Source organism: Zootoca vivipara, chromosome 15 (assembly GCF_965207765.1).
Source record: "Zootoca vivipara chromosome 15, rZooViv2.hap1.1, whole genome shotgun sequence".
NCBI classification, from domain to species: Eukaryota; Metazoa; Chordata; class Lepidosauria; order Squamata; family Lacertidae; genus Zootoca; species Zootoca vivipara.
This window is the reverse complement of record NC_142598.1, coordinates 2,537,488-2,557,924: the sequence shown is the minus strand read 5'-3', so window position 1 is coordinate 2,557,924 and position 20,437 is coordinate 2,537,488. Positions and strand designations below refer to the sequence as shown.

The following is a 20,437-nucleotide window of genomic DNA, read 5'->3' as shown; positions in this document are numbered from 1 at the left end:
CACAGCTAGGGAATGCTCTCCTTCGAGAGCTTCATATTGAGTCCTTTCCTTGCTTTGAGAATGTTAGATAAAACTCACCTGTTCCGCCCGGGGTGTGTCTTGAGAAGGTTTGAGTGTTGTTGCTCTTAACTTGGGCGGGGGATAGAATTGGTACTTTGAATTGTTTTATTATGATGATTGTTGTTTTGTAATTCATAATTTTATTGTGGTTCTACATTGCTTCAATCATTTGTGGAGAAGTGACTAATAAATGTAGTCAGTCAGTAAATAAACTGCTTTCTGCAAAAAAACAACAACAGTATCTAGTTGTGAAAAATATCAGCAAATTCCAGATGAATTGAACTTGACTTTGAAGTCACCAACCGTACACAGTGCCATAACTTTTGAAGTAGCTTTTTTCTTGCCCATATGACAAGTGTTTCACTTTTCTTTTTAGACTGCCCCCCCAAAAAATTCTACACATCCCCAACCTCACACTGATCATCTGTTGGGCAAATGAATAGATTTCTGGATGATGCAGCAGCACACACATTTATTCTGTTGTTGCACATGAGAATCTGTGTATTGGGGCAAATGGACAATAAACATGACAAGTGGGACTGTTAACAAAATGTTGGCACGTGGGGGGCTGCTGCTCAGGGTTCCGTTTCCCCTTCCCTTTGTCAGTCAGTACTCCATCTCTACTGAGTGCACCTAGTCCTCATTGGGCTGCTTTTGGGGTCCCTAGTTAGAATTAGTTTCGTAAATATTTTTCTTTCTTTCTGCAAACCTTGGACTTCCCTTTTATGCATTTTGCCAACCCAAGGACTTGCTTGTAGAAAAGTGTTTGCTCCCCTACTGTTCTCAGTTTTCCCTGTCCCAACAGTTAGCATTCTGTAGTAACTGAGCATGCTCAGTCCCCATTGGACCACTCTCAGTTCCATCCCTTCGTGTAAACCAGGAAAGGGCCTATCCAGATGGTGTCATGGTTCTCCCTTTACTTCTTTGATCTAGGTGTCTGTTACAAAGAAAAGCTGTATTTTGCAAACCTCAAGATTACCCCAGTATCTGCCTCTTGTGCATGGCTGTTGCTGTTTTCACTGCAGAAACGACAGCACTCAAATACTGTAATGTAATCAGAATATAGCATATGACACACAGCCCAAGGGCTGCTCTTGGCAACATTTGACACACACACACCCCCCAAGCCCCTGTGCTGCCTTCCCAAAACTGGGTATGAAAGGTGCTGGGCTTTGGGAAGGAGGGGTGTGTGTGTGTGTGTGTGTGTGTGGAGCTCTAACAGGGTCCTAGTTAGCATTTTCCCTGCTTTGGGAAGAAGTGGGAGGGCTCTAGGGCCTGGCCCAAGCCTTGCACCTCCTTCCCAAAGCCCAGCGCCTCACTTATCTGTCTATGGGAAGGCAGCATAAGAGCTGTGTGGGCATCAAATCCCCCCATGTGTGACAACAAGGCAGTGTGTGGCCTGAGGGTTCAGTGTCAAACCCTTCCTATACTGTATAGTATACACATGGCAAAGCAGACATTTGTGTGACCATCAGGAGAGCCCTTCTTGGAACTGACCAAGGGCCATAGCTGCCAAGTTATCCCTTTTTTAAAGGGATTTTCCCTTATGCTGAATAGGCTTCCTCGCGAGAAAAGGGAAAACTTGGCAGCTATGCCAAAGGCCTGTCTGGTCCAGCATTCTGTTCCCACAGTGACCAAGCAGGTTCTTTGGGAAGCCTACTAGCAGGCTATGAGGACACAAAAGCATTTTCTACCGGAGACAGCATTTTGGTGCCATGGCTAGTAACCATTGATCGTGGTATCCTTCATTGATTTGTCCAATCCCCACTTTAAAGCAATCCAAATTGGTGGCCATCACTAGGTTTTGTGGGAATGAATTCCATAGTTCAACTATATACTGTATGAAAGAGTAGTTTCTTCTGTCTGCCCTGATTCTTCCCCCATTCAGCTTTATTGGATGCCCCAACTTCTAGCATTCTGAGAGAGGGAGAAAAACTTACTTGCATCCCATTTTTCTCCACAAGGGATGGTGTGTATATGGGGGTACATGCAAGACATTTGCTGTAAATTTCATGTAGAAAATTAATCTTGTGTGAAGCAGCCCTCAAGGACAGGATTCTGGGCAAAAGCATTGGATCTGGTCCAATATGTTTGCTTGTATACTTTCTCTATCAATTGCCTCTGGGTATTCAAATTATATTTAAGTAAATTAATTAATGACAGTATGTTAGCTTTAAAAAAGCAACCCTGAGACTATCATGTGCTGTAATTTTTTTTAAAAAAAAAGAACAGTAAGGGAAGCATTTAAAATCATTAAAAGCACGAATGTAACATATACAGGTATATAAATGGTGCACAATATATTGTGCTTTAAAGAAAGCATATGTACCAGCAAACGGTATAAAGCAAATTATTTAAGAGACGCTCAGTATAAACTATATGTTTATGTTTAAGCAGTATTAATTATCCAATGTTCGTTCTAAAATTGGCTGCCTGCAAGAGCAAAAATAGCTGTGGATTCCATGATGTGAGTATTCTGGTTATATAATGAAAATTCTACTTGTGCAATAGTGGGTGTGCCTGTATTCAAAGCAGGTTTAAATTTTACGACAGCCTTGCAAACAAGCTTGCAAAAGTTAATTTCCCACAGAAATATTTCCTAGCCTACTTGTCCAGACGTGCCCATTGACTTACATAAGAATAGTGCCACTGCATCAGGCCAGTGGCTGGCTCATGTAATCCAGCATCTTATTCTCACAGTGGCCACCCAGATGCCTCTGGTGAGCCTGCAAGCAGGATTTGAGCACAAGGGCCTCTCCCCTCCTGTGAGTTCCTGCAAGTGGTCTTCAGAAGTGTATTGCCTCTGATTGTGGAGACAGATTGTATCTATCATGTCTAGTGAAAGTGAACACTGAGAGCCTTTCTATCCATGAATTTTTCTAACCCCCTTTTAGATCTATCCAGGTTGGTGGCCATCGCTGCCTCTTGTGGAAGTGAATTCCATAGTTTAACTTTGCACTGTGTGAAGAAGGACTTCCTTTTGTCGGTCCTGATTCTTCTAACATCCAGTTTCTTTGGCTATCCAAGAGTTCTAGTATTATGAGTGAGGGAGAGAAGAAAAATCTCTATCCATTTTCTCTTATGCCATGCATATTTTTATACACTTCTCTCATGACGCCTCTTACGCGCCTTTTCTCTAGAGCTAAAAAAGCTCCAAATGCTTTCATTCGAAGAGTTGCTCCTGTGGATGGGCATCTGACCACCAAAGAGTCCACTTGCAGGTCCACCTGCCCACTCACCTGGGAGAAGGAGGCTGGAATCTGGACTGCATCATGAGCCGCCAGCGCTCAGAAGTGAATAGGGAACGACAGGCTGGCATCTAAAACCATCAGCCAGCCCCAGTGTCCATCTGCAGCTTTATAAAAAAAATAAAAAAGAAGATGAAATCAGCCATCAGCTTGCAATGACTGTCCATTTTTATGAAGGCGCCATGCTGTAAAAATTATATAAGTGGGACCTACAACAAAATGTTGCAGTGTGAAGTATCTGCTATCCAGGATTTCAGCCAGTCAGACATGTCCTCTTCCAGAATTATTACATTCCACACTTACTGTACTTTGCCAAACCTTTATTATTACAAATATAGACCATCATAAAACATCTATATATATATAAAATATATATATACAAATAAACAGCCATGTAAAAATATGTAGTAATGAGGAATTCATTGGAGTTTCTTCCGGCTAAATAGTAGCTCTGAGAGCTATTGATAAAAACTCAGCCACCCATGTAGTTACTACTGGGTTAATGTCAGACAGATAGAACCTGATGTTTTCATTGGGCCTTGATGTTAGACTACCCAAAAAGGGGATAGCATGCGTTTGTGTAGCTGTTTGTGCAGTGGACAGTAGAAAAGAATTTGTGCTACTGTATCCAGCACATTCAAAAAACATCCGCAATGTTTATCGTTTCTGGGGATGTTTAAATATCGGTCCCTTGACAAAAGCTGAGGTGAAAACGTTCAGTCAAGCTAACATAAAGGCCTTGTGTTGGGCTGGAATTATTTATTTTGAAATAATAATAATAATAATAATATAATTATTATTATTATTATTATTATTATTATTATTATTATTATTTATACCCCACAAATCTGGCTGGGTTTCCCCAGCCACTCTGGGCAGCTTCCAACAAAATATTAAAATACAATAGTCTGTTAAACATTAAAAGCTTCCCTAAACAGTGTTGCCTGTATAAGTGACCCTGTTATCTGTTGTATTTATACCATTAAACCTGGGGGAGCAAATTTTATTTACAGCTGATTTGATGTTTTGTTTTTCAAATGTCCCTTAATCTGGTTTGAATATTACGATAAATATATTGCTAACTTGAATTATACAGGAGTTCCAAGTCACTACCAATAGATCTGATTTTGGTATGTAAGAGTTGGAACCATTTGGATTTATAAGAGTCCTTAAGTAAATCAGAAACCAGACTCAAGGGTTGGCAATGGGAATGGCAATGCAGCCAGTATTTTTCAGTGCTAGCCGACACCCAATATTCCATCGTGTGTATACCTAGTTCTGTATACATCTTCTCATACTTGATTGAACTTGGGAGCCCAGGATACATCTCAAGAAACGAGAGTGTATCTTATCTAAATCACTATTATATGCTTGTATCCATATTGGGATCCCAAAAAGTAGCTGGGATGACACTTAAGCTTGAAAAATTTGAATAGCATCTGGTATAAATTGGTTACCTTTCTGAAAATAAAAGCAAGCTACTGCTGAGGAGGTACTCTTTGCCTGCTTTATAGCACTTGTGTGATGGTTTGACCAACCTGAGTTGCTCTGGAATAAAATTCTGAGATATCTGTGCGTCTTTACTTCTTCATTACACACACACATATTTTCTGCCCCCAACCCAACCATCATCCAGCGTTCATGCCTCTGAGCATACTCAGTCCTCACTGAGAAGTTTTTGGGTTCTCCTGTCTGAATCCCCACCCTCACAAGACTTTTTTATACTTCCACAAACTTTTGGGTTCCCTCACTCGCTGATACCACCCTCCTTGTAAGCTGCCTGAGGATCCACTCTCTCAGAATACTAGCCATGACGGCTGTGCTTTACCCTCACTGCTGAAAGCAGTCTTCCTCTGAATGCCAGTTGCTGGGAATCTCACCGTTACACTCAGTTCCTCCCTGTGGGCTTTCCATAGGCATCTGGTTGGCCACTGAGAACAGGATGCTGGCCTATAATGGGCCATTGGCCTGATCCAGGAGCGCTCTTCTTATGTTCTTGTGAATGAGTTTGATGTTAGTATACAAAACAACATCACCTCACTTTCTGGTGGCCCCACTTTCTTGTTCCTTCTCTGAACCCCTCTGCTTATACCTCATTTTTACCTAAATTGTGAAACACTGCTGCCTCCCAATGTAACGTGGTGGCCTCACATTCCCTTTTGGCCAGTCTCCATTGGGCCACTAAGGCTGGCGGCATCCTCTTCCCAGGCCCCTATGGGGCAGTGTGAGGAGGCACCTCTCTTTGGGCAGCAGGGGGAGGAAAGTTCAGAGACCGGGGGCAGCAGCTGCAGCTGCCCGGAGGACTCTCACAAAAAGTGTTGAGGGGCTGCTGGCTCTCTAGGCAAGGGGTGACATAACTGGGCTCCTGAGCCCCACAAGGGTGCTGCAGAAAGAATGTGGTTGGTCAAGGGAGCCATGGACTCAAAAAGGTTGAAAACAAAGTAGAGGGTTGGACTAGGGTCTGCAAATACCTACTCCAGTCATGACACTCACTGGGTGACTTCAAGCTTATCACTTTCTCTTGGCCTTACCTGTCTCACAGGGTTGTTGTGAGATGAAAATTAGACGGGAGGGGAGAGACCTTTGTCCATGACCCTGACTACTTTGGAGAAAGGTGGGGAATAAGTGTAGTGAATAAATAAACAAATAACCAGTCTCCTGCACCCTATGCTTGTACCAATATTTCACACTTTTTTGAAAAAAAACACCAGAGCTTTCTTTTTAATTTTGGCTGGTGGTGGCAGAAGATGCACATTCCCCAACTGTACATCTGTGGTGCGGGAGTTACCTCCATCCTACCCAAGTCTAGAAGTTTCAGGAATCCTGTCATTCTCTGGTGCACCTGGACACCGAGAAATGCAGAAAGGGCACCCTGGAAATTTCTTGCTTCCTATAGAGGTTTTTCCAGGCATGAGAATTACCAAAAGCAGATCAAGAGGTGTTTTGTGTTTGTGTGTGTGTTTAAATATTAGGCTATATTTTTGTGGCCGGTGGAGGAGCAGGGATTCATTTCAGTAGCTCACTTTTGGTTTTTTACTTTTCTGTATATACCAGTAGTTGCTTGTGCATTGCAGGCAACCCTGCCACTCTTGCCAAACAAGTGACATCAATTGTGTTTGGTTTTTTGGGTCAGTCTTCACTGTGTTCTGTTTCTAGTAGACTTTCAAAATATGTATTTCCTGGTCTTAGCAACTTGAGGAAGGGTTGGCTCTGCGCCCTTGACTACTGTCAACCTCCACACACACCTCTGAAACCATCTGGATGCTCCTGCAGCCAATGGCTCTGTGACAATCCCTAGTGTTGTTCAGGATCTTTTAGAGCCAATGTTGCCTCAGTCCCTCAAAAGAGCCACTCCAAGGGTCTGGGCTCATTTCCAACATAATGGAGGACAAACCTGTGGTACACAGTCGACCAGACCATATGGCTCCTGCTGGCTTCAGCATATTGAAACCTGTAACCCAATTGTAAAGTCTTGCTAGGGCACTGAAGCTGTGCCAGCTGGCTCTCTGCTACCGTGACTCTCATAATTAAGGTTGCCAGATGCTGCTCCAAATTGAGCTCCTATGCTTTTAAGAGCTGCATTGCGGGGAGAGGTGGATTCTCTCACCCCACTGCTGCAGTAAAAGAAGACGAAGCAGCTAACAAATATCTCTGTGTGATGCTGCAATTATTAAAGGGAGCAGCCTGCAGGACTAGGGGCTGACAACTCTGCTTCTATTTATAAAATAATGATACACTCAAGCAGATCAATAATCGTAGGGCATCTTGTAAAAACTAAGACTGCAAATCCTGATCTGGTATTGCAGAGTCCACAGCATTCTTTTTTTAGTGCCTCAGATCCACATAACTACATCTTCGGATAGGTGCAGATGGAGTGAGGAGGGAGGTGTGTCTGTCTCTTCAGGGCACACATAACTTTTCTGTACCTGCTTCTGGCGTATTAATGAGCATGTGTCTCCTCTGGGAGATTGTTGTGAGGCTAAATTTAGAATTTAGGAAGGGCAGGAGGCAAATGTAATTATAGTGTGTCTGTGTTAACATTCTTATGTTAATGAACGTATCACCTTAATACTTTGCATAAGTGTATTTAAATGCGACAGACATGGGAAATGGAATGGACTATTGGTGCTGGTGGCATGTCCTGATCTGTGGTGTTACCTGGGGGGGGGGAGTGATGACAACTGCAGAGCAGCCTCTGTTCACATAAACCAAGATGAATGCTACACAGAGGGCAACAGGATGTTAGCAACACTTGGAAGAAATACAGGCTGGCATTTTGGTGCCAGCAGCATTATGTGGGTGCACAAAAGCAACAACAAAAACCCTTGTATGCAAGAGGACCACTGATCCCACAGTAAAGACCTGTCTGAAAGCACCAAGAGTCCAACCCTGAATAAGCCAGGCTTCAGTCTATTGATCTAAATGGCCTTAAAGCTTTAACCCTAAACACACTTATTTGAGAGTGGTAGGCCCCACTGAACACAACAGGGCTTACTTCTGAGCAATATGCCTGGCATTGCTCTGTAAATGTACAGTATCTCTTGTTGCTATAGTCTGACTACCTTTGTAAATAAATCAGCATTGAGATAACACCTTCCCTTGCTCCTACTGAGCATTTGCTGGGCATTTATGGGTGCCAGTGGCATGCTGGGTGCTGCATAAAGCATACATGTGATGCAATCCCTGTGCATGGGGAAGAAGCCAAGGTTTGAGCCAGGAGAAGGTCAGGAGACAAATAAGAGATGATGTGATGACCAAAACTGTGAGGTGCAAGTCCCAAAGTCCCCTGTTCAAATCTCACTTCTGCAATTCTGTCACCAAGAAGGCAGCTTTAGGCAAGCACCTGTTTGTATGTGCCCCTCCCACCACAGTGGCAGTACAACCATTTTATGCTTGCAAGGGGTGTGTGTCTTGTGACTGTAGCTATGCCAAGTAGAAGGACTTGTTCTCTGGAAAAAAATCGTTGCTTGCATTTGTGGAAGCGGAGGAAAAGTGAATCAAAGTATTATATTCCCAGAACAGCTGCATGAATGTGCTCCCCACCTGCATACTTAGTCTGGCTCTGCTTCTGCCTGGTTGAGCCCTTGGCTTACCTATTTCAGGGTTGGGGAAACTATGGCCTTCAGCTGCACTCCATCACCCCTGACAATTGGGCATGCTGCCTGGGGTTGGTGGGAGTTGGTGTCTCACGACATCTGAAGGGCACAGGTTCCCTGTCTTTGACATAAGGAGAGCCAGCCCTTGTGGAATGAGTGACCAGAGTTCACACTTAAAGCGGACTGAGGGCTTATCCCTGGGACTTGCCTCAGTGTTGATGCTCAGCCCTGGGTTAGATAAAGTAGTGAGTACTTTCAAGAGTATACAGAGTGCCGCTGGGGTTAGAACTAGAGGAACTCCAAGGCAGAAGTGGCCCAATGCTGCAGCTGCCTAGGTGAAGCCAAGGAAATGTGAACTGGAAGAGTCTACTGGTAGTGGATGGGGTGTTTCTGTGCAGTAAACACTGCCCTCTAGTGCTTATTCTCCTGTTAGCCGAAGGATTTCCCTCAAAGGATGTGAACACTGTGTTGAATGAAGCAAGGTGGTCATTTGCTTTCCCCCCTTTGGGATCAAAGGGCACTGAGCATTCCTAAACAGAGACGAGGAGACCGAGAATCCTGCCTCCCAGTGCAAAGGACAAAACACCACTTCCTTCTCAAAGTGGGTATACACTTAGGGGTCCTCACTACCTCTACAGCCGCCCTCGCCAATCTGGTGCTCTCCAAGATGTTGTTGGACTACAATTTCCATCAGCTCTAGCCAACACACCATCATGGGGTGTTTCTGTGCTGGTAGGAATTGTAGTCAAACAAACAATGGGAGGGCACTGGATTGACAAAGACTGCTCTATATCTTTCTTCCATTCCTAGGAAAATAATATATGTGGTTTGTAGCATTTCACTCAGTTTTTTAAATACATATTTGTATATGTTTTTGAACTGTGAACTAGGTCAGAAGACTAGCGTATTGGCTTGAATATAAGCCTCACTTTTCCCCCAAATTCCAACTGTGAAAAAGTAAAGTACAGCTTAAATTCGCTACCTTACAAAAATTGGATTTTATGATATTGCTGCTGAAACAGACATATGGTAAAACGGAACAAAAAAAGTTTTTGCCGAATTGCGAACTTGAGACTGTTCATTTGCCATTTATGGGTGTGAGTGCCTGTGGAATTGTAACAATTGAATAGAAATTTGTGATTTTAGCAATTGTATTTGTACGGTAACTTTTGCAGGCTTGCAAGATCAAAGGCTTAAATTGGCTCAGAGTTACAATTCTACCAACCTCAGTGATTTTCAGCCTGTAACCCAATTTTAAGGGAGCGGCTTATATTCGGGTATTGTCCTTTTTTCTTCCTCCCACCTTGAATTTTGCAGGTGCGGCTTATATTCAAACCAATATGATATGTCCTGATCTGTGCATTTATTTGGGACATGCAGATCAGATTAGTTTGTATTGGAATTCATGTAGACAGAATTTCTCAAACATCCTCCTTCCATCCCCTAACCTCCAACGTAGAGGCAAAAAACCCACCAGGTATGTTCAAGTTGTGCTCAGTGAATTCATGGTATGAAAATGCCAAGTGAGCTGTCATTGCTCTGTAGTCTGTAATACCCTGACAAAAGAGATTGAAAGTGATAGTAATCAAGACACAAATTCTTCCCTATGAGCCAGGAAGCAGCTTTGTACACAGGGCCGTCTTAAGCACCTTTGGTGCCGTGGTGCAACGGACCCCTCCGCTGACCCCCGCTGCCCCGTTTTCCAGCGTGACGGGCGGCCGGGCTCAGTGCGGGCGGGCAGGCGCAGCTGCGTGGCGACCCCCCTGGTGGGTGGACCCAGCCTGGCTGTAGAGGCGGCCCTGTTTGTACATGTACAGTGGTACCTTGGTTTGCGACTGCAATCCGTTCCACGGAGGCAGTCGCTCGCCGAAGTGGTTGTTCCCCGAGGGCACATTTTTGCGTGTGCGCGAATCGCCAATAGAGCGCTTCTGCACACGCGCGTGCTGTGCAGATCTCATCTGCACATCCATCGCTGCGGAACCCGGATGTAAACACTTCCAGGTCCGTGGCGGTCGCGAGGTTTAACTGTACATAGAACAAATACACATACTTTCTAATTGCATGCCCTAGATCAGTAGTTCTCAAACTTTTTTTCTCTGGGCCAGATTAAAAAATTGTTTGTGCCACACTGATTTTTTATTGACAAGAAGTACATTGGAAAACATAAAGAAACAACAACTAGCAGTGTTTTTTTATTTTATAATACTATTTTATAATACTGTCATACCTCGGTTTGCGACCGCCTCCGTTTGCGACCGCTTCGGTTTCCGACCGCTGTGGACCCGGAAGTGTTTACATCCGGGTTCCGTGGTGCTCGGATGCGCAGAAGCGATCTGCACATGTGCGTGTGCAGAAGCACTCTATTGACGCTTCGTGCATGCACAGAAGTATGCATCGGGGAGCGACCGATTTGGGGAGCGGCCAGCTCCGCGGAATGGATTGCGGTCGCAAACCAAGGTATGACTGTATGATCATGGGACATCCAGAAAGTGTTAACAATGCAGCTACATAAGAACATGAATCATTCCCAAAATATAATATTGATTGTCCTTGAATCTTCCCACCACACTTACCATCTGCTCCTGCCAGAATAATATGATGAGGAAAAGAAAGGTGGACATAGCATGTAAAGGGAAGCAGTATCTAGAAAGAAACTGAGGTAACCGAGGTACAGACAAGGGGAAGTCACAAATTGAAGAGATTGATATGCTATACGTGATATGTGATTTGGAATTTATAGTGGAAAGTTGTATATATTAACAGTATTGTGTTATATTTATTTAGTATGATTTAAATTTGATGTATGTTTTAATTCGAATCTTAATAAAGTTTATTGGGAAAAATATATATGATGCGCCACACCCTTGGAGAACCACTGTTAAAATATTTGGAACTGAATAAGTGGTGTACATTCAAACATTTTGAGATGTAATTGGGATTTTTCCAGCTGACCAAAATAGACCCCCATATTTTACTATGAGTGGCATGATACAAGCTAGTAAGGCAAAACCTCCGCCTCTTACAATGGATAGGATTGGGAAATCTTATTCCTGAGTGGGTGGGATGGTTGGATACTGTGTATGTGTGCATGCGCATACAGTACAGTACATAGATCTGCCTATTTACGACTTTGGTCCTTGTAAACAAAACAACAGAGTAGATGTATCAGGTAAAAATAACAGTTAAGCGGGAGGGAATGATATAACTCTCAGATCACATGGGCGGGGGGGGGGAGGAGTATGTTACTTGTCATTAGTTATGCCATGTGCACTAAGCAATTGGTGTTGTCGATACTTGCAAAGAATCTAGCAAAGGCGAATCCTGTTCTTAAGTTTATCTAGATTGGATAATAGTGGAGAGCTAGGATGAGAGCTAGGATGGTAAATTATTAAGTGGAGGAACTCAATATGACAGCCCTCATAGCCATGCCTCCAAGAAGAGGCACAGAGAGCAGGCAGCTGAGGTTTAGCTTGTAAAACATTTTGGGCATTAGGAAAAATTCTTCAGCCAGCTGAAATGCAATCTTTAGCTTTTAATTACGAAAGGAAATGAAAGTAGCATTGGCCTCTGCTAGATTTCCTCCCTCATTCTTTGACTTCCTCTATTCTCATCTGTTAAATAAAAAACAAACACACTTGAAAGCCTCCTTATCACCTCATTCACTTTCCAGAAAAGAAGGGTTTGATACTTTGGTGCTCAGACAGATCATCTTCCTACTCTTAAAAGTCATGGAGCTGCACTCTGTCCCCCATTCTGATTCCACTACACCACTGGCCTATACTACTCCCCCCCCCCAATCTTTCTGGAATAGGAATAAGTTTTAACTGATGAGGGGTAGGGTTGCCAGCTTTTCAACCTGCCTCTGCTCCTGTACCTTTAACAGTCACTAAATCTAGTCACTAAATTTGCACACTAAATTTGCGCATCTGCATACTGCAAAAAGTTCTCTTGTTTATTTCTGTGGATCAAGCAAGCCAGATTTTTGTGTTGATAGTGGTGAGTTCTTATTTCTGTGCCTTTCTTGGTTCCCTTCCCACCACAGGTTGTGGATAGGTTTTCTGAGCAAGTTCAAACAGTGATAGAGAGAAACTGACAAACAAGTGGCATGTGTCAGTTGATGTATTTGGGGGCATTTCTGGCCCTGGCACGCGTTGCTGTGCCTTAGTCTGTTAAACGGAGGCTCGGAGTCCCCCTTCATACCCCCCCGACCCTCAGAGTCCCCCTGTTTTACACGTGTTATGTTTAAACAGGTGTATCCCTGTGAGCCCCCCCCCTGTTCCGACCCATTACCTATCCTGCCCCCTCTTCCCCCCACCTCCAGCTCATCCCTGTGATCGGGGCCACCTTGTCCTGACCCATGACTTATTCGGCCCCCTTCCCCCATAGCTGCCAAGTTTTCGCTTTTCTCTCGAGGAAGCCTATTCAGCATAAGGGAAAATCCCTGTAAAAAAGGGATAACTTGGCAGCTATGCCTTCCCCCCGCCCCACCCCCACCCAGGTAAGCCCCCACCTGCTCCATTCGGCTTAGTCTTGAAAGCCGCCTAGTCTGTATACAGTAGTTGAGCCGAGGTACAGTGGGGAGTGAATGTTTTCTAGGTGTGTTACCAGTGTAGGCGTCGCTAGAGGGCACTGTTGCGGAATCTCTCTTGAATTTCACAGCTTCCCCGGCCCTCTGAGTTTAGTGGGTTTTATCTGGTTTTCCTGGTGTGACATGTGCGTGGAAACACCCGCGTATACCCATGTGACGTTGTGGCCAAGTTTGACGGTGATTGGGCAAGCGGTTTGGGAGAATGCCGTGGCTCAACAAACATGGACTCTCTACATTTTTATATATGTATATAGATGGCCACCGTATGAATCACTGTAAGCTGGGAATGTACAGGAATGTTTGGACTGTTTGATGGGCTATGGCTGCATTCATTAACACCCATTGCCAGGGTGCCAACTTGAACAAAATATTTGGAGGGGGCAGGTAAGCCCAGCCCTGCCTAACTGATCACATGATGCGGTCATCAACTTTGGGAGGGCACAGCCCCCTCAAATATTGTAGGGGGGGGGGCAAACACCCCTTGGCCCCTAGGAGTTGGCTCCTATGCCCATTGCAATGGGGGCAGGGAAATAGCAGGTACTGTAATCTAAGTCCTTTCATTCTTGTTTGGTTTCTCCTGCTGTTTTGCTAAATTGTAGCGATTTGCTGCTGGGTCAAGCACTCCACTTCTTGTATTATTTTATGTACTTTGCTCTTTTAATATGTCTGTTCATCTAAAACAAATTTGATATAGGCTGAAAATGACTTTCTAAAATGGTCTAATGAGACTGAATAGTTCTTTCAGAGAGGGCACCGCCGTCTGGATCTTTGCATCTCTTCCCACTCTCATCAACGGCCCCCCCTCCGCCTTCACCAGCTCAACATCAGCTCTCAAAGATCTTGCGAGCAAAAAACCAGCATTTAACATGTTAACTCCAATGCTCTCCCTTCACCCTCCCCCATGCCCAGCCCTGGATTTCCGTTGAATGCGATCAGCTGACGGAGGGGGAGAAAAGGAAGAGCGACGCCTTGCTTCAAGCCGGGGGGGGGGGTTCACCGCCCCCACCTGCTGGAATAAGTGGGTGTGTTGCGCATGGAAGGAGAGAAGTTTGCAGGAAGAGGAGAGAAAGAGGCGGAGATGGAGCGCGATCTGTGAGTGGAGCTCTCGTGGGGCGGCTGCCCCTCCAGGTGGAAGTGCCGCGGGGCTCGTGGGGCCAAGGGGCGTGGAGAAGGCGCCTGGGTTTGGGATTCTGCCACGGAATACCTGCAAAATGGGGACGTGACTGCCAAGAGAAAGGAGCGGGGCGGGGAGGCAGAAGAAGGGCGAGGCTGCTTGGGGGCCTGTCACTTTCCGGGGGGCTGGCAGGGGACAGCTCCCAAGCATGCGTGATGTGGTGGCTTGGTACATTTCCTTATCTCTAGGCCAGGAGTCGTGGCGCTTCTTACCCCCATGAATGAACCATTCCCCCACCCCCACCCCGCTGCCACCGCAATGGAGAACCTGGGAGCGGGGAAAGGGCGGACCCATGGAACTCTTTCAAACCCCAAACAGAAAACAGGAAAGCAAGGCAGGAATAATAATGATGATGATGCAATTACTTTATTAATCAACTTCTAAACCTCTGTCTCAAGGCAGTTAGCTGGGGAGGATCACACCTATTGCAGGCAGCCCTCTTGCAGGGAATTCTGCTAAGGGACGACTTTCTCTTCTGGGGCTGTGTGCTAAGTTTTCATCAAGATGGGGGGTGTTGGCATGGCCTGCTGGAATTGCAACCCCTCTCTCTTTCTTATTCATGGCTGATTCAAGTGTCCCATGGCAAGGCTTTTTTTTTAAGGTCTCAAGCACAGAATTTTTGAATTCCTGTTGAGAGCCATGTACAGCACTACCCCACCACCTATTTCCCCATCCTTCTCATTCCCTCACTTGAGTTCTTCATTGTTTTATAATGTGCAGCAAAATATGTACACAGGAAGCGAAACTTATTTATGTTGTTTGTCCCGGGTGTTCTTAACTCTGTGCCTGTGGAGGAAGTACCGTAGTGGTAGAAAGGGAAAAAAAGAGAAGACTGGTTGGGAAAGAAAGTGACTTGAGCAGGATTTGAGCAGGAGCAGGCACTGGTTTTGTGCAGCAGCAGCAGCTGGGGACAAAGAACTGAAGAGCCATCCTTTCGAGTTTTTGTTTGCAAGCAGCAGGAGCAGTGGCATAGCATGGGCTGCTGGTGTTTGTTTGACTACAATTTTGCCTTGGCAAGCCACTCATTTAGATGTCTCAATAGGAGGGTCAAAGCCTGCCTGCTCCAAAGAGGGAGGCGTGGAAGTTGGACTGCGTCTTCCTTCCAGGATCAGGGTGGAGTAACTTTTGCATCCTGTGGCAGCATTTCCTATAGGCCCCAAGAGCAGCCGTTTCTTATCTGTGAGAAAGTAAAGGTGTGTTGGGGAAAGGGGTAGCTGTGCCTTCTGCTCACGGCCGTTGCCAGTTGCATACCTGAAATATACTCGGAGTCAAGAGTGAATTTCATGCTCTTTATTCAGCTCATAGTCATCAAGGAGGAGAAGAGAAGACGAATGGCTCTTTTCCCAAAACCATCTGCTTATATACATTATTTACACAATGGGCCTTGCGTGATTGGCTACTTCAGGGCTACACCTGTGGGCCAATTATATTGTGGATTGACTTCTGCCTGCAGCCTGATTGGCTGCTCCTACAGGCCAATCAGGTAGCAGATTCACTTCTGCCAGCCGCCTGATTGGCTGCTCCAGCAGGCCAATCAGGTTGCGGATTCACTTCCACCTGGAGTTGGATTGGGTAGCTCCCGCTGATTCTGAATCCTATTGTTCTAGGATTCAGCTCAGTACATAACACCCCTCCCCTCTAAGTTCCAGTCCTGCCCGGGAAGTTGCATTCGTAGTCCCCAAGGTCTGCTGGCCGCCTCCGTGTGCGTTGTGGCCTGGGGTGTTCCTTGGTCAGGGGTTCTGGTTCTGGCTCGTGTTCCGAGGCTGCTGGCTGTGCCGGGGCTGTCTGGTCTGGCGCCACTGAACCACTAGGTTGTGACTCTGGTTCCGGTGTCCTTCCAGCCTCGGGGCGCCCCTCTGTGCCTACTGCTTCTGCTTCCCCTGCCCACCCCTCTCGCTCTACAGGCCTCACTGCCCTGCTGTCCCCTTGGGACCCCTCTGTCCCGCTCTCCTCCCGGGTTCCTCCTGGGAATCGTCGCCGTAGCTGGTCGCAGTGGCGGCGCCAACATTGGCCCCCTTCCGTTAGTACCTCGTACGACACGGGACCGGTCACCTTGGTGACTGTGGCGGGTACCCATGCTGGGCCTGCCCCAAAATTCTTTGCATACACTGGGTCCTGGGCCACAAATGTCCGGGGGTTCCTGCCTTTCCCCTCCACTACCTCATCCTGAGCTCTGTCGGGGTGAAGTCGGTCCAGTCTAGTTGCAAGGCGCCGGCCCATGAGTAGTTCAGCTGGGCTCCGGCCCGTCGTTGTGCTTGGGGTGCTGTGCTGTGCTAGAAGAAATGCGGCAAGGCGGTATTCCCAGTCCCCTTGTGTTATGCGGCGGAGGCTGTCCTTGGTGGTCCGCACCATGCGCTCCGCTTGGCCATTGGTGGCAGGGTGGAATGGTGCTGGGCGGATGTGGCGGATGGCGTTCTGCGCTGTGAAGGTCTGGAACTCCTCTGACGTGAATGCGGTTCCATTGTCCGAGACGAGGGTGTCAGGGAGCCCGTGGGTTGCAAACAGCTTACGTAGTACCCGGATGGCTGCCGCCGTAGAAGTGGACGGTACCAGTGCGACCTCCAGCCATTTGGTGTAGGAATCCACCACTATGAAGAATGTTTTTCCCTGGAAGGGGCCAGCGAAGTCCACGTGCAAGCGTGACCATGGATGTCGGGCGGACTCCCAGGGCTGGACTGGGGCCCTTGGGGGATCCGGGCGGGATTCTTGGCAGGTCTGGCAGTGTTGGACCCAGGCCTCTATCTCTCTGTCAATCCCCGGCCACCACACATAACTCCTGGCAAGGGCCTTCATCCTCACTACCCCTGGGTGTGTCTCGTGTAGGGCTGTGAGGACCCTTTTGCGGAGGGGCTGGGGAACAACGACCCTGCTTCCCCATAACAGGCACCCCTTGTGGGCCGACAGTTCATGTTTGCGGTTTGTGTAGCCAGCGAATTCTGGCCCGGGGCTGCTGCTGGGCCATCCTCGCCACACCCAGTCCAGGACCCGGGAGATGACCCTATCTTTTGTGGAATGGTGCGCAACTTCTTGTGCCTGAATGGGTCGGTCGGGAAGCAGCTCCAGGGTCATAACCTCTTGCGCAGGCGCTGGGTCGGGGCCTGTTTCTGGTAGTGGTAGCCTGCTGAGTGCGTCTGCGTGGCCCATCGCCTTCCCAGGGCGGTGGATTAGTGCATACTGGTAGCCGGCAAGGAAAATTGACCACCTGAGGACACGTGGAGACAACACTTGGGGGGTCTGCTTCTCGGGGGCAAACAGGCCAAGCAACGGCTTGTGGTCAGTCACTATGGTAAAGGGCCGCCCGTACAAGAAATCATGGAATTTTTTTACGCCCTTCACGATTGCCAGACCCTCCTTGTCAATCTGTGAGTAGTTTCGTTCGGCTGCAGCAAGCGTCTGGGAGAAGTATGCCACCGGCACCTCTCTTCCATCCGGGAGTTGGTGTCCCAGGACAGCGCCGATGCCATAGGGAGAGGCGTCGCATGCCAGCACCACTGGCAGCCTCTCGTCGAAGTGTGCCAAGACCGAGTTCGAGACGAGCAAGTCCTTGACTGCCTGGAATGCGGCCCTTTGTCGCTGGCCCCACACCCAAGGGGCCCTTTTATCTAGGAGTCTGTGTAGGGGCTCCGCTACCGCTGCCTTATGGGGAAGGAAGGCATGGTAAAAGTTCAATAGTCCCAAGAATGACTGAAGTTCGGGCTTGCTCTTGGGCGCTGGGGCCTCACAAATGGCCCGTACCTTGTCACCGGTTGGATGGACCCCTTCTGCATCCACCTTAAATCCCAGAAAGTCCACCTGCGGCACTCCCAGTAAACACTTTTCCCGCTTCACCTTGAGGCCCGCCGTCTGGAAACGGTGCAGGACGGAGCGGAGGCGGTCCTCAAATTCCTCTGGTGTGGGCCCGGCGATCAGTACATCATCGAAGAAGGGGGTGACGCCAGGAATCCCTTTAAGGAGAGAGTCCATTAGATTCTGGAATATGCCTGGTGCCACGCTAACGCCAAATTGCAGCCGCTTTACTCTGAATGCCCCTCTGTGCGTCACAATCGTCTGAGCCTCTGCTGTGGCTTCGTCCACAGGCAACTGTTGATACGCTTGGGCCAAGTCCAGTTTGCCAAAGATTTTTGACCCAGCCAGGGTGGCGAGGACATGGCTGACCACTGGCACTGGGTATGCATGGGCCGTGAGAGCCTTGTTTATGGTGCATTTGTAGTCTGCACAGATGCGGACCGAACCGTTAGGCTTGACGGGTGTGACAATTGGAGTTTCCCAGGGGGCGTTGGGCACCGGCTCCAGCACTCCTTGCTCCACGAGCCGGTCCAATTCCTCGTCTATGCGGGGTTTCAGGGCGAACGGGACCCGGCGGGCCTTGTGCCTGATGGGTCGTACAGCGGGGTCTAGCTGTAGGGCAATGGGGGGTCCTGTATATCGTCCCAATGCCCCATCGAAAACCCCTGGAAACTCTTTGCATATGGCGTCCACGTCCACTTGTAAGCTAGTGCGGTTCACCCCGGTAACGGCTAGCCCCAGAGGTCCAAACCATGCCAGTCCCAGTAAGCTAACGTAGGGGCCCTTAACTACCAGCAAGTCCAATTGTTGCTTTCGCCCTCGATATTGCACCCTGAAGGTCCCCACCCCCATTGTAGGGACCTTACGTTTCTGGAAGTCCCGGAGGGTGAATGGGGCCGGCCTTAGTTTGGGACCCCCATTAGGGCACAGTTCCCTTAATGTTCGGGCCGAGATTATGGATAGAGTTGAACCCGTGTCCAGCTCCATGCGGCATGGGGCTCCCTCTATCTGTACCTCTATATAAATTTTCTCTGTGCTGGGATGGGGCAACTGGAATACCTGGTAGTCCGTGATCTCCGTCGAGTTGCCTTGGTGCATGGTGCCGTGTGACCTGGGGCTCCTGGGTCGGTCATCTGATGCTTGTCGATGGGTGAGTCGAGCCCGACACACCCGGGCGATGTGTCCCAATTTTCTGCACTGCCTGCACTCTGCGTTGCGGAAACGACAGGTCCTCCTCTCGTGGTTCTCCCCGCAGCTTGCACAGTTCCCTCCTTCTCGTCGAGGCTGCTGTGGTGTGTGTGCTGCTTGAGTGCGCCGCTGTACTCGGTGTACTTCCTCCCTGTCAGATTCGGATTCGTCGGTGAGGTCTTCGTGGTAGACCCTCGGTTGGGATGGCGGGGCCGGTCGTGCCTCTTGCGTTGACCTCTCGGCGGCTTCGGTTGCCAGGGCTTCCTCCAGAGCAATCTGGAACGTGAGGTCTTTTTTTGCGTAGAGGCGTCGTTGCAACATCTCGTCCCTCAGGCCACCGACGAGGCGGTCACGAAGCATGTTCTCCAACTCTGAGAAGTTGCATAACCGGGCGGCTTGGCGGAGGGAGGTCACAAACCCAGTTATGGTTTCCCCTGGGGCTTGCCGCTTTGCGTAGAAGGCATTTCGGCAAGCTACCACCGAGGGCTGTGGTGAAAAGTGCTCCTTCAGCCGTTCCATTATTGTTTTGTAAGAGACGGTAGCGACATCTCTAGGTGCAAGGAGAGCCCGGGCGATTTCAAACGTCTCCTCTCCACAGACGCTGAAGAATGTCGCCCTCTTCATGGCATCGTTGGTGACTTCTTTCGCTTGCAGGAGGAAGTTGAAACGGGCGGCGTACCCTTCCCAGTCTCCTGATGCTGGTTTGAATGGCGAGAAGCTGCTGTCGGTTGCCATTCTGGGTTCCTTGGGTCCTGGAGCTGAAGCCTGGATGCACGGTGCGATGCAGCGGTGCAGCAGGTGGCGGTGCTGCGGTGCAGTGCGTGGTGGCGGTCAGCTCAGCGGGATCCCATCCTCGTCGCCAGTGAAATATACTCGGAGTCGAGAGTGAATTTCATGCTCTTTATTCAGCTCATAGTCATCAAGGAGGAGAAGAGAAGACGAATGGCTCTTTTCCCAAAACCATCTGCTTATATACATTATTTACACAATGGGCCTTGCGTGATTGGCTACTTCAGGGCTACACCTGTGGGCCAATTATATTGTGGATTGACTTCTGCCTGCAGCCTGATTGGCTGCTCCTACAGGCCAATCAGGTAGCAGATTCACTTCTGCCAGCCGCCTGATTGGCTGCTCCAGCAGGCCAATCAGGTTGCGGATTCACTTCCACCTGGAGTTGGATTGGGTAGCTCCCGCTGATTCTGAATCCTATTGTTCTAGGATTCAGCTCAGTACATAACAATACCCTTTTATTTTGTATCTGGGGACTTTAGTGGGAGCCACTGAGAATCAAAGCTAT

The 20,437-nt window shown here is 48.0% G+C and overlaps 1 protein-coding gene across 3 annotated transcripts in view; it reads left to right on the top strand.

The window, feature by feature from the left end:
* The window catches only part of IQSEC2 (IQ motif and Sec7 domain ArfGEF 2), a 175,772-nt gene that overhangs the window by 60,739 nt on the left and 94,596 nt on the right, over positions 1–20,437 (top strand). Inside the window, exon 1 of one of the 3 annotated variants that reach the window (XM_088658800.1) lies at positions 13,833–14,084. The exons of 1 other annotated variant lie outside the window; for it this stretch is intronic. In XM_088658800.1, the coding sequence (XP_088514926.1) occupies positions 13,919–14,084 (166 nt within the window). In that variant the 5' untranslated portion in view covers positions 13,833–13,918. Of the gene's footprint in view, positions 1–13,832; positions 14,085–20,437 lie in introns of those variants that run through there. One more of the 3 variants, XM_060269215.2, reaches the window with a different exon arrangement.